Source organism: Bos indicus x Bos taurus, chromosome 17, assembly GCF_003369695.1.
Source record: "Bos indicus x Bos taurus breed Angus x Brahman F1 hybrid chromosome 17, Bos_hybrid_MaternalHap_v2.0, whole genome shotgun sequence".
In the NCBI taxonomy this organism is placed as follows: domain Eukaryota; kingdom Metazoa; phylum Chordata; class Mammalia; order Artiodactyla; family Bovidae; genus Bos; species Bos indicus x Bos taurus.
In genome coordinates, this window is record NC_040092.1 from 8,916,755 (window position 1) to 8,930,636 (window position 13,882).

General features: G+C 49.4%; 1 protein-coding gene across 6 annotated transcripts in view; it reads left to right on the forward strand.

Annotated features, from left to right (window-relative positions):
- ACACB (acetyl-CoA carboxylase beta) overlaps positions 1 to 13,882 on the forward strand; it is a 116,568-nt gene that overhangs the window by 76,274 nt on the left and 26,412 nt on the right. For all 6 annotated transcript variants that reach the window (XM_027566507.1, XM_027566511.1, XM_027566508.1 and 3 more), the window contains 10 exons: positions 2,282 to 2,400; positions 3,946 to 4,083; positions 5,110 to 5,209; positions 5,309 to 5,416; positions 7,538 to 7,594; positions 7,832 to 7,873; positions 9,171 to 9,386; positions 11,049 to 11,204; positions 12,234 to 12,437; positions 12,780 to 12,935. In XM_027566507.1, the coding sequence (XP_027422308.1) occupies positions 2,282 to 2,400; positions 3,946 to 4,083; positions 5,110 to 5,209; positions 5,309 to 5,416; positions 7,538 to 7,594; positions 7,832 to 7,873; positions 9,171 to 9,386; positions 11,049 to 11,204; positions 12,234 to 12,437; positions 12,780 to 12,935 (1,296 nt within the window). The remainder of the gene's footprint in view (positions 1 to 2,281; positions 2,401 to 3,945; positions 4,084 to 5,109; positions 5,210 to 5,308; positions 5,417 to 7,537; positions 7,595 to 7,831; positions 7,874 to 9,170; positions 9,387 to 11,048; positions 11,205 to 12,233; positions 12,438 to 12,779; positions 12,936 to 13,882) is intronic.

Consider the following 13,882-nt stretch of genomic DNA (forward strand, 5'->3'; position numbering starts at 1 on the left):
GCTCAGCTGGTAAAGAATCCGCCTGTAATGCAGGAGACCTGGGTTCAATCGCTGGGTTGGGAAGATCCCCTGGAAAAGGGAATGGCTACCCACTCCAGTATTCTGGCCTGGAGAATTCCATGGACTGTGTAGTCCATGGGGTCGCAAAGAGTTGGACATGACTGAGTGACTTTCACTTCACTGTCGTAGTCCAAAGTTCTTGCTGGTAACCCCAGCTGTCTTGTGTGTTATTCCAGCCTCCTCTGGCACAGGCACAGTTAAATACTAACCCCCCAAGGGCCAGGTCCAAGGCACTTCATCTAAACTTTTGATTCCTTGAGCAACAAATTATGGCAACATGTGCAAGTTGTCTACCAGGGAAGCTCATTAGAGACTTAGTGTCCAGAGTTTTATTGAGGGCTGGTCACATAAGCACTGGAGAAGGCGACCCCACTCCAGTACTCTTGCCTGGAAAATCCCATGGACGGAGGAGCCTGGTAGGCTGCAGTCCATGGGGTTGCGAAGAGTCGGACACGACTGAGTGACTTCACTTTCACTTTTCACTTTCATGCATTGGAGAAGGAAATAGCAACCCACTCCAGTGTTCTTGCCTGGAGAATCCCAGGGACGGGGGAACCTGGTGGGCTGCCATCTATGGGGTCCCACAGAGTTGGACACGACTGAAGAGACTTAGCAGCAGCAACAGCACATAAGCGCCCTCTGCTTGGCACATACCACAATTCCAAACTCCCAGGAAGAAAATATATGCTCAGCATAAGTCATACTGTTTGCTTAGTTAATGCACTGCCAACCATTCTTCTCTAGGAATGGTGGGAACCTTCCCAAATCCAAGTTCTCACATGCCAGCCAAGGGCCAGCCTTGCAAGCAGCAATTTCAAAGGATAGCAGTTAATCCCTGGATTCCCTATCCAGTTAAAAAAATTCCCAATGCTTAGTCTTCAGAACCATGCCGTCCAATATGCTGGCCACATGTGGCTTGTAAGCACCTAAGATGTGGCCAGTCTGACTGAGATGTGCTCGGAGTGTAGGATACACACTGGATTCCAAAGACTCAGTATGGAGAAAGAATGGAGAATATCTCAATTTTTAAAAATTGGTTGCATGTTGAAATGATAATATTTTAGTTATTGGGGATGAAATGAGGTATGTTATTAAAATCATCTTTACCTGCTCCTTTTAAGTGTCTACTAGAAAATCTCAAATTAATTTAAAACTGCCTCCGTGGCCTGTGTTATATTTCTACTGGACAGCATTACTCTAGAGCAGGAGTCAGCAAACTATAGTCTGTGGGTCACATCTGGCCCCCTGCCCAGTTTTGTAAATAAAGTCTTATTGGAATACAACCACGTCCACACATTTACATATTGTCCATGGCACAAACTCGTGCCTCTTATAGTGGGAGTTGGAGTCTTAACCACTGGACCATCAGGGAAGTCCCTACAGCAGCAGAATTGAGTAGTTGTGATTTGTGATAAAGATGATATATTCCACAAAAGCCTAAAATATTTACCACCTGGTCTTTTGCAGAGGAAGTAGCATTCTAAAGAGTGAGCATATTTTACTCTTCACTGCTTTCAGTTCAGTTCCGTTCAGTTGCTCAGTCGTGTCCGACTCTTTGCGACCCCATGAATCGCAGCACGCCAGGCCTCCCTGTCCATCACCAACTCCCGGAGTTCACTCAAACTCATGTCCATCGAGTCGGTGATGCCATCCAGCCATCTCATCCTCTGTCATCCCCTTCTCCTCCTGCCCCCAATCCCTCCCAGCATCAGGGTCTTTTCCAATGAGTCAACTCTTCCCATGAGGTGGCCAAAGTATTGGAGTTTCAGCTTTAGCATCAGTCCTTCCAATGAACACCCAGGACTGATCTCCTTTAGGATGGACTGGTTTGATCTCCCTGCAGTCCAAGGGACTTGCAAGAGTTTTCTCCAACACCACAGTTCAAAAGCATCAATTCTTCGGCGCTCAGCCTTCTTCACAGTCCAACTCACATCCATACATGACCGCTGGAAAAACCATAGCCTTGACTAGACGGACCTTTGTTGGCAAAGTAATGTCTCTGCTTTTGAATATGCTCTCTAGGTTGGTCATAACTTTCCTTCCAAGGAGTAAGCGTCTTTTACTTTCCTGGCTGCAGTCATCATCTGTAGTGATTTTGGAGCCCCAAAATACAGTCTGCACTGTTTGCGCTGTTCCGCTCTGGGGACTGTGTTCTGGGCTTGTTTCCGGGGCCCGCAGGCCTGGGTTTTCTCAGGTGCGGTCTGTGCTCCTGTTTCACCAGGTGTATGTGCGGAGGGGCTACATCGCCTACGAGCTAACCAGCCTGCAGCACCGCCAGTTCCCGGATGGCACCTGCGTGGTGGAATTCCAGTTCATGCTGCCCTCCTCCCACCCGCACCGGTACAGAGTGGTGCCCACCTGGGGAGGGGTGGCTTATGTTTCTTTTCTCCCTGACCACTGTAGTCCTGTCTCTGGAGGGACCCAGCAGGGATGTCTGGGAACTGCTGGGGAGACATTAGGCACACCGTTCCCCAGCCTGGCGTCTCTCCACATCTCCATTCTCTTTTCAGTAGCATGGAGATAACCCCATGCCTGCCGCCTAACTCTGCACTGTCTGGGCTGGTAGCTGCTACCTACCTGTGGGATATTGAAATTAAAACGCGTCAAAACTAAATTAAGAATTCAGGTCCTTGGTCACACCAGCTCACATGTGACTTGTGGCTGCCATATTGGACATTGTGGTTCTAGAACATTCCATCACCGCAGAAAGTTCTGTTGCACAAAGTTGTCCAAGACCCTGATGAAGAATGAGGCACAGACAGCATTCAGGCCCGTGCCTGGCACACAGCAAGTTGGTGAATAGTGAGGATCCCTCTGATGATCGTGACGGACACTGTTACTACTGTCCGATGGCGTGACGTGTGTCGAGTCCTGTGCTAAGAGCTTCCACACTCTCCTCTATTCAGCTTTATTCCTCATCCCACAAAATAAAGATTGTCACCTTTGCCCAGTTGAGAGAAAGGGGGACTGACTAGGGGCTTGGGATCCTTTTGGGGCTTGTGGGAGATGTGCTGTAAGAACTTTTGAACTTGCCCCCCCCCCCCGAGGAGGCAGTCCTTGCCTTTGTTTATGTTATTTATTGGGCTGTACCAGGTCTCAGTTGTAGCACAAGAAAGCTTCAGTCTTCACTGTAGCACGTGGGGTCTTTAGTCGTGGCACATGAGCTCGTGGTTGTGGCACGTGGGGTCCAGCTCCCTGACCAGGGATCAAACCCAGGCCCCCTGCATTGGGAGCACAGAGTCTTAGCCACTGGACCACCAGGGAAGTCCTAGAATTCTTTGCCTCTGGAGTTCTTCGCTGCAGCAGTTCAACACTGCTAGGAAAGAAGGCTGGGGTAGTCACTCACACTCTGTTTCTTGGAAGAACCTACATGAGTGTCCTGCTCATGGTTGTGACCCTTAGTATATATAGACACATGGCATTATTATCAGCCAGGGAGATACTGAGGACCCTGGAGGGCTTCCTTGACCATCTCAGGCCCTTGCTGTTGCTGTCGGCTAGAAGGGTCAGGAGCTTGCCTGGAACCTGTGGCCTCAGCTGCCCCACGGCCCTGCTCTTCCAGGCCTCTGGGAAGGTCACAAGGGGTGACATCTCACCGTCCCGCCCCAGGCCGAGCCTGACTGGACCCTGCACACCTGTGTGCATTTGTGACCATAGGGGAGGTCCGGTGAGAGACCAGCAGGACTGAGGTCCAGGCCCCTGGTGCGCTGTGCATGGCCAGAGGGGGATCTCTTCCCCTATCCCTTCCACCTCCGATTCTAAGCCCCCCTCTTTCAGAAGACTCTGTTGTGGGGCTGGCTCACTGAAGCTTCCAGGGCAGGAATGGCTCTTGGGGCTGGATCTGCAGGCGGCTACCTCCCCCCCCACCTCCCACCCCCACTGCAGGATGACCGTGCCCATCAGTGTCACCAACCCGGAACTGCTGAGACACAGCACGGAGCTCTTCATGGACAGTGGCTTCTCCCCCAAGTCCCAGCGAATGGGGGCCATGGTCGCCTTCCAGAGATTCGAGGATTTCGTCAGGTACCCAGCAGGGTTCAGTCTCCCCAGAACACCCCAACCATAGGGCTTGAGCGAGCTTCCCCTGAACCCACCTGTTCATTGCACACGCAGGTGGGGGTGGCCTAGACACACGGCACAGCGAGTTAATAATAGAATAATATAGCATCAAAAGTGTGAGTTCATGTCAGCACCTCCTGCTTTTGAATACTGGCTCACCCTGCTTCTTGACTCTAAGACTCTGAACAAATGATTTCTCTCAATACCTTTGTTTTCTCATCTGTATAAAGGGCACAAGAGGACTTACTTCATAGGGTCACCGTGAAAGTTAAATGAGATAATACATTAAAAATATTGTATTTAAACCATCGTTAGTATGTAGATAACGTGCTCAAAAATGTCAGTATCATTCCCCTGTTTAAAAATCTTGATGTATGTATTCAACTGTGTTGGGTCTTTGGTGCATCATGTAGGATCTTTTGCTGTGGCACACGGACTCTCTAGTTGTGGCACACAGGCTCAGTAGTTGTGGCGCGTGGGCTCCACAACGTGTGAGATCTTAGTTCCCCGACCAGGGATCAAAGCCGCGTCCCCTGCAAGGCAGATTCTTAACCACCAGCCCACCAGGGAAGTCCCCATTGCGCTTTTCTCAGCCTGCCCCTGTATATTATGCATCATGCTTGGATTATCTCGTATCTTTACAACAGCCTTGGGAGGTGTAGTGATTACTTCTGTTATCCTCAGTTGACTCAGAGAAGTGAGATGAGATTGCAGGAGTCTCCCAGCCAATAAAAAAGGGACCCTAGCCATGCCCCCAAAGTATTGGAACCCTTTCTTTTATTCACCATCTCAAACCACATAGGTTCATTCTTTTTTGGGGGGAAGACCCCATCACTAGTGCCTTGGACCTAGTCAGGAACCACAGGAGCTCTGTACAGACTTGGATGCGCTCGCAGCGTGGTGGTTGGGAAAGAGGGAGGGTCTGGATCTGACCTATGACCTCGTGGGGCAGCGGCCCCTCAGCCCTCCCTCTCTGCCCCGCACCCCCAGGAACTTTGATGAGGTCATCTCCTGCTTTGCCAACATGCCCAAGGACACCCCCCTCTTCAGCGAGGCCCGGAATTCCCTGTACTCTGAGGACGACAGCAAGGTGAGGGTGTGAGCAGGGAGCAAGCCGAGGAGGGGCGGGCTGGGGCCCCGGGCCCTTCTACTTGGTTTTCTTGGCGCCCCCCTTGGCTTTCTGTCCTAGAGCCTCCGAGAGGAGCCGATCCACATCCTGAATGTGGCCCTCCAGCACGCGGACCACCAGGAGGATGAGCAGCTGGTGCCCATTTTCCGAACATTCGTGCAGTCCAAGGTATGCTGGGCAGCCTCTGGGTCTGGGTCCCTGAGAAGGAGGAGGGCTGTCTTGATGAGGTGTCCATGTGCCCGAGTTGTCTTGAGAGCTTCAGAGCCGCAGGCCTGGCTGCCCATGCCAGCTTTGCTTTGCCAGTGACCTTGGGCAGAGGAGGCTGAACAGGCCAGAAATTTGGCTTCTCCCCCCAGTAACACAGAGGTGGCATTTCTCTCTCCCTGGGAGTTGCCATAATAAGATGACACAGTATATACACCACCTTATGCAGATGATACAGTCAGTAAATAGTTTTGGAGTTTAGGGCAGTGTTTTCATTGGGATAAGCCAGAAAACTCACGATTGTATTTATTTGTTTTTGGTTACACGGGGTCTTTGTTGCCATGAGCGGGCTTTCTCTATCTGGACAGCGGGGGCAGCCCTCTAGCTGTGGTGCTCGGGCTTCTTGTTGCAGTGGCTTTTCTTGTCACGGAGCACAGGCTCAAGGGCGTGAAGGCTTCGATAGTTGAAGGGCACACAGGCTTAGTTGCTCTGCGGCGTGTGGGATCTTCCCCAACCAGGGATTGAACCCCTGTGCCCTGCATTGGCAGATAGATTCTTTACCACTGGGCCACCAGGGAAGTCCAAAACTCCCAATTTTAAAATGGTCACTTACGTTAACAACCACTTATGCAAATAACTGGGTTGGTTTTATAAACATGTGGTGTCATGTGTAATAATGTGTGTGTATATATTTTAATAGCTGTATGAACATAATTTACGTACCATACCATTCCTCCACTTAAAGTGTGCAGTTCAGTGCTTCTTGGTACCATAGTCCTCTTTTCTGCAGTTTTGTTTTCCTTAGTTTCAGTTTCCCATGGCCAATTGTAGTCCAAGAACATTAAATGGAAAATGCCAGAAATAGGCAATTTGTCAGTTTTGAGTCGTGTGCCATTCTGAGTTGCTATGAGGAAGTATTGCACCATTCTGCTCACTCTGACTCAGATGCGAATCATCCCTTTGTCCAGCGCATCCACCGTTTGTCACTTAGTAGGTGGCTGGGTTGTCCCGTCAGTTGTCATGGTATTGCAGTAGTTATGTTAAGTCACCCGAATTTTACCTAATTACGCCCCAAAGTGCAAGGGTAGCGATGCTGGCAATTCGGATATGCCAAAGAGAAGCCATAGGGTGCTTCCCTTAAATGAAAAGGTGAAAGTTCTTGACTTAATAAGGCAGGAAAAAAAACATATGAGATGCTAAGATCTACAGTAAGACTGACTCTTCTAGCCATGAAATTGTGAAGGAGGAAAAAAGAAATGTACCCTTAAACTGCAAACATTATGGCCACAGTGAGTGATAAGTGCTTAGTTAAGACAGAAAAGGCATTAAGCTACAAGAAAATATTTTGAGAGCCCACAATCACATAGCTTTTATTACAGTAAATGGCTATAATTTTTCTATGTGGTTAATCTCCTATTGTGGGCTTTCCTGGTGGCTCAGATGGTAAAGAATATGCCTACAATACAGAAGCCGCAGGACTGATCCCTGGATCAGGAAGATTCCCTGGAGAAGGGAATGGCAACCCACTCCAGCATTCTTGCCTGGAGAATTCCATGAAAGAAGAACCTGGCGGGCTACAGTACCTAATTTGTAAATTAAACTTTATTGTAGGTATGTATAGGAAAAAACCAACAACAACCTACTATATATAGGGTTTGGTATTATCCATGGTTCCATTCATCCACTGGGGATCCTGGATCATATCCCTGGTCAGTAAGGAGAGATTACTAATATATTCATAGGGTTGTGTAACCATCATTACGATCATTATATTTTAGAACGTTTTCACCACCCCCACCAAAATACCCCATACCCATTAGTAGCCACCCCATTTTCCCTCAACTCAACACCCCTTTCCCTGACCTTGGAAACCACTAATCTACTTTCTGTCCGTGAATTTGCTCATTCTGGGTGTTTCCTATCAATAAACTAAGTGGAATTTCATACAATATGAGGCCTTTGGGGACTGGCCTCTTTTACTCGGCATGTTTTCAAGGTTCATCCAGGTAGTAGTAACATGTATCCGGACTTCATTCCTTTGTGTGACCAAGTATGATCCCATTGTATGTTTGGTTTTTAATGCAGAAAAACATCCTTGTGGAGTGTGGACTCCGAAGAATCACATTCCTGATTGCCCAAGAGGTCAGTCCCATGCTCGGCGCATCTGAGTTCTTTACATTCTTCAAGACTCGGTGCCATTTATTTGAAGTTTGCTCTGTAGATTGGGGTGGGAAAGATCGGTGGCTAAAGGAGAGATGGCTTTCCAAATGATTTGTTCTAGCAGTGGCCTGGGTAATGGTTAAAAATCATAAAACAAGTCTATAAATATTTAAATAAGTCTTGCTTGACTTAATTGTCTTTCATATGTCTTTTTTGCAGAAAGAATTTCCCAAGTTTTTCACATTCAGAGCAAGAGATGAGGTATGGTGAAGAGCAATGAAGTGGTTCTGTCTTCCCTGTGATCTTTGATATTCAGGAAGAATATTGTCCCCAGTCCTTATGATCCCTGTATTCTAGAAGTGCAACTTAAGTGCAGACTCCAGCCTTCCTCTGGGCTGGTATTTCCAGTGAGAGCCCCGTGTTTGTATGTGGGCCTCAGACCTCACATTTCCTACCCTTTCAGCCTTTGCTATACACATTTCTGTCTCACCTGGAGAATTTTTATACTTGCTGTTGTAACTCTGTAAGACAGGTCTCCCAACCTCTTTTGTTTATATTCTTCTAGAACAGTGGTTTGCAAACTATGGCTTGCAAACTGGCTCCCTGTTTTTTAGGGATCGATTGGTTGGTTTTTGTTTTGTTTTTTGGCCATGCCACACATGGCTTGTGGAATCCTAGTTCCCTGACCAGGAAACGAACCCAGGCCCCCTGCAGTGGAGGCACAGAGTCTCAACCACTGGACCACCAGGAAATTCCCCAGCCCCCTGTTTTTATCACCAAAGTTTGATTGGGACACAGGCCCTACTTATTAATCTCTTGCTGTCTCCTATGGCTTTCTGGCTCCAGCAGTAGAATCAGGCAGAATCGAGTACACTCAGCCCTCCATGTCTGCGGTTTCCACATCCGTGGATTCACCCAACCACAGATGGAATCTCTGTGATTGGCCTTATCTGCGGACGCAGAGCACGTGGATTCAGAAGTCGGACTGTGGCTTTGACCGACTGTGTACTCCATCGGTTCTCTGGCCTTTTGAGAAAAAGTTTGCTCATCCCTGTTCTAGAACAGGTGGTCTTGTTCCCAGCACAGACCCAGCATCCAGCAAACAGTATTTTAATCTATCCAGAGCCTCACTTTACTACTTAAGACCCATCCTTCCTTTAGCCTCTTCAGTTAAAACTCTAGCACCATCAGTCGCTTCCTTCTGGGGACCAATCTCCTCAAGGAAACCAGGGACTTCTTGAGAAGCACTCTGTGTCATGATCACAGAAAACAGCCTGGTGGGCCAGGAGGTGCTGGGGACTCACTGGGCTCCCCCAGGGCTGAGAGACCTATACCAGCACAAGACCTTCCTCTCTGCTGGAACTTCGCAAAATCTCAACTCTCCGATCTCTCGAGTTCACGCTAGAGGACACCATGACTGCCTCTTTCCTGAGCACTAAACCCGCAGCACCAGGGGGCGTGCAGGACAGGGCGTGGACCAAGCAGGCATGCCGCCTCAGTGTCCAGCTCCACGTGTGTCTGTGTGTCCATCTGTTTTCTCTCCCCGGTCGGCCCGCAGTTTGCAGAAGATCGCATCTACCGTCACTTGGAGCCGGCCCTGGCCTTCCAGCTGGAGCTCAGCCGGTTGCGAAACTTCGACGTGACCGCCATGCCCTGCGCCAACCACAAGATGCACCTGTACCTGGGTGCCGCCAGAGTGAAGGAGGGCGCCGAGGTCACGGACCACAGGTTCTTCATCCGGGTCATCATCAGGCACTCAGACCTGATCACCAAGGTCAGGGTCAGCGGGTGTTTGTGTTTCCCCCTGAACTTGTCCCTCGGGGGCCGGCCTTGGCAGGATTGAGTCCCACGCGGGGCAGGGCCTGGGCTGCACGCGGGGATCGCAGGGTGAACGGGGCACCCACAGCCCTGGCCTTGTGACCGACAGCCCAGTCTAGAGGGGACAGGAGGTAATAGCGGCTTACTTTCATGGTGTAACGTGAGGATTCTTTGTTCCATCACGGAGATGTGTCTGCATGAGAGAATCAGGAGGATAGAAAAGACAGATCCTGGTTTGTTAAGGGGCTTTTTTTGTATTTGTTGATTGAGTGTACCATCATATCCCCTTGTTTCTCTCATTTACAAAAGTAATTCATGACTATCCTGTGAAGATTGCAAGCAATACTGAGAATACTTCCAAAAATCAAGGAGGGACTTCCCTGGTGGTCCAGTGGTTATGACTCTGCTTCCAATGCAGAGCGCACAGGTTCGATCCCTGTTCGGGGAACTAAGATCCCACACGCTGCGTGGCTTGGCCAAAAAAAGAAAAGGACCCAGAATCCTGCCACTCAGGGGTCAGCCCTGTTGGTGACCCTTTGTAGGCCTCATTCCATATGTGTATTTGAATTGGGTTGTAGGTAGAAGGTTCCAGCTCAGGCTGGACATACCATGTAAAGAATTGGTTTTTACTGTAGACCTCGTTCTATGTTAATGAAGATGATCCCCTCCCTGCAGTCCCCTAGCACGGAGGTATCATGTGTATGCAATGTTTTTAAGGAATCCTCTAGTGATGAGTGCTAAGCTAATCTCAGTGTTTTCCTGCCTCAGATGTTCTAATAGCTTTTATGATTATCCGGGTAAGTGCAAGTCGCTCACTTGTGTCTGACTCTTTGCAACCCCATGAACTGTAGAGTCCATGGAATTCTCCAGGCCAGAATACTGGAGTAGGCAGCCATTCCCTTCTCCAGGAGATCTTCCCAACCCAGAGATCGAACCCAGGTCTTCCGCATTTCAGGCAGATTCTTTACCAGCTGAGCTACCAGGGAAAGGCCAACAGACCAGGAGATGGTTGTTGAAAAGATGGTTTGTCACTCACAGATCCCAAGGGGAGGGGGCACCCTGTATCATGGGGACCACGTGGGGAAGTGCCAGGGCTGCTCAGGAGGCCGTGGGAGGGGGGATTCGTGGACAGGGGCCTTTATTGTGGGTTTCGCAAGAAGGACCAGGTGAAGCGGCAGGCAGACTTGGCAGTGGCTGGCTTGAGTGATTTCAGCAGGCTCTGAACGTAGGGGCTGTCTCGTTGTCTGATGCCTGGCCCTGGGGTGATTAGGGCCCCAGGACAGTAGCCTGGGGCGTGAACCTGATGAGGAGTAGCGGGGTGTGGACCTTGGATTGGTTGGATTGGTTGGTTTGCCTGAAAAGCAAGGGCTCATGGGAGAGTTGTTTACAATATCTTGCAAGAGACTGTAAGACCCCTCTGGGGTCAGCACAGCAGAAAACACAGAAAATAAAAGAGGTGCCGTGTACACGAGACGGCCTTGAACATTTCTTTGCCTCTGGAGGTGGGGCTCTGCTGTCTTACTGGGCACACCTTTCGGAGGAGGGGTTGTTCTCCCCTCTCCCTGACTCTGAGCCCTGCACCCCTGGCCTTAGCGGTTGCCCCCTCCCACTTTGACAGGAAGCCTCCTTCGAGTACCTCCAGAACGAGGGCGAGCGGCTGCTCCTGGAGGCCATGGACGAGCTGGAGGTGGCATTCAACAACACCAGCGTGCGCACAGACTGCAACCACATCTTCCTCAACTTCGTGCCCACCGTCATCATGGACCCCTCCAAGGTCTCCCCTCGGCGCGCAGGGCCCTCACCAGGCTCTGGGGGTTCACCTTCCCTGGGACCCTCCTGCTTCGTGGTATTGCCTCCCGGTGTGCGAGACCCGAGTTGTAGGGTGCATACGTGCGTGTCTGAGCCTCAATTGCTGCAGGTGGAGCACAAAGCTTCCATCAATTAATTCTAGAACCGTATTCCAGCCACCCCCCTGAGGACTGTCCCTAAGGATGTTCCCCCTCCATGGGCATGCTTCACTTTTTGGGAAATGCGGATGCCTAGAATAGAATGTCCTTTGCAAAACACAGTTCTGGCCTCTCCCTGGTTCCAGGCTCTGTTATGGGCTGCCTGTGGGTGGGGGAGCAGGTGAGCACCTGAGGTCTGTGACCCAACCATCCTCCATGGCTGGTTCCTCACAAGCCGGCAGTTTGTGATGGCGATTCTGGGATGAAATAAGTCCTTTCAGTCCATCGGGTTGGAGTTTGTGATGGTGATTCTGGGATGAAATAAGTCCTTTCAGTCCGTCGGGTTGGAGTTTGTGATGGCGATTCTGGGATGAAATAAGTCCTTTCAGTCCATCGGGTTGGAGTTTGTGATGGCGATTCTGGGATGAAATAAGTCCTTTCAGTCCATCGGGTTGGCATGTGGGGGGGTGCAGAGGCTCATGCTGACTCCCCAGCTCTATCAGTTCATGTCGTTCCCAGAAGAGAAAATGCTTAGTCTTGGGATACATGAAGGAGAGGAAGACGGTGTAACATAGGAGCACTAGCTCTTACAGCCTCAGTTTCCTCCTCTGTCAATAGGGGACAAAAATGCTAGCCTCTCTGGGTAACTGTGGGGACAGAGCGAGATACTGAGCTTAAGTCGAAGATGCCTTTGCTTCTTATCAGCTAACGATGATACATGCAACATATCACTCCGCTGTATACATCAGTGCATTTTGCATTCGGTATACCTCACCATTCTGTCATCATCAGAGTGAGAACTGTTAGGAGTGTGTGCAGTCTAGGTTCTGAAGTTGCACCGCTGTGGTTTGCTGCAGATTGAGGAGTCGGTGCGGTCCATGGTGATGCGCTACGGCAGCCGCCTCTGGAAGCTCCGCGTGCTCCAGGCTGAGGTCAAGATCAACATCCGCCAGACCACCGCCGACAGCGCCATCCCCATCCGCCTCTTCATCACCAACGAGTCAGGCTACTACCTGGACATCAGCCTCTACAAGGAAGTGACCGACCCCAGATCTGGAAACGTAAGGCCGGGCTGGGTCACAGAAGTCGCGTCAGAGCAGAGGCCCAAGCCTCTCCTCCACGTCCGCGGGTCTGTGTCTGTTTCAGAAAAGTTCCTTTGTGTCATATGTTAGAGTCCACACAGAAGTGATACCATGTGGTGTCTTTCTGACTTACTCCACTTAGCATGATAATCTCTAGGCCCATCCATGTTGCGGCCAATGGCGTTATTTTGCTCTTTTTTAAGGCTGAGTAGCATTCCCTCTTTGCATTTTCATTGAGGAGCAGGAAGAAATAAATTGAGCAAGAGTGTGGTTCTCTGAGACTTGCCTCCCTCACTCTCTGATTTTCTCTTTCTGGTCCAGATCTTGTTTCACTCCTTTGGCAACAAGCAAGGCCCCCAGCATGGGATGCTGATCAACACTCCCTACGTCACCAAGGATCTGCTTCAGGCCAAGCGATTCCAGGCCCAGTCCCTGGGTACCACCTATGTGTATGACTTCCCAGAAATGTTCAGGCAGGTAAGTCCTGGGACTGAGACTCAGCACTGCCGGGGGTCCCCCTTTAAAGACTCCACCAGCATCCACAATCTCCATTCTCAGTTACTTTTCTAAAGACCTCACTCTAAAAAACAGTCTTCATAAACGAAAAGAAACTAATACTGGGAATGACTTTGTAGTATATTTTTCAAAAACAAGACTTATTTCATCCCAGTGGTAAAAAGAATATAATATAGAAACTTTGGACAACAAAGGAGAGTGGAAGGAATAAAAAAGTAACTCCTAGTTCCATATACTAAAGACAAATTGCTTACCATTTCCTCCTGGTCTTGTTACTGCTTATATTAAGTACTTGCCATAAGCCAGGCACCATTTTAAGGGTGGATAGACCATGAGGAAGAGGATGGGGTCACTACCTTTGATGAATTAAAAAAAAGAATGTTTTATGTTTTGATGAATTTTGAAGTATACACTGGACACAGAATATATACTGGATACTTCCTTCAAGTATGTCTTCTATGCCTATATTTTTTTACATAGAAGCGCCTTTCAAGGAAACTGAACACACTTGCATTGGTGATAAGGATGCCTTTGTACATCCTCTCCATTGCCTTGTGAATGACATTCATGAAACTGAGCCTGTGGACTTCTACTGTAGACAGGAAAGCATCCATGCACTTTAGGCATGAGATGCAAGGTAGTAGGAAAAGCTGCTGTTTAGGGTCAGGAAGTCCTGGACTTGAATCCCACATCTGTCCTTTGCTTCCTGTGTGTCTCCAGGCAAGTTCCTTCACCTCTCGAGGCCTCTCTTTTCTCCTCTGTTAAATGAGAATAATAATTAGTACCTACCTCCCAAGGTTGTAGTAAGAAATACATATTAAGTATTCAGTAGAGGACACGACTGAGCGACTTCACTTTCACTTTTCCCTTTCATGCACTGGAGAAGGAAATGGCACCCCACTCCAGTG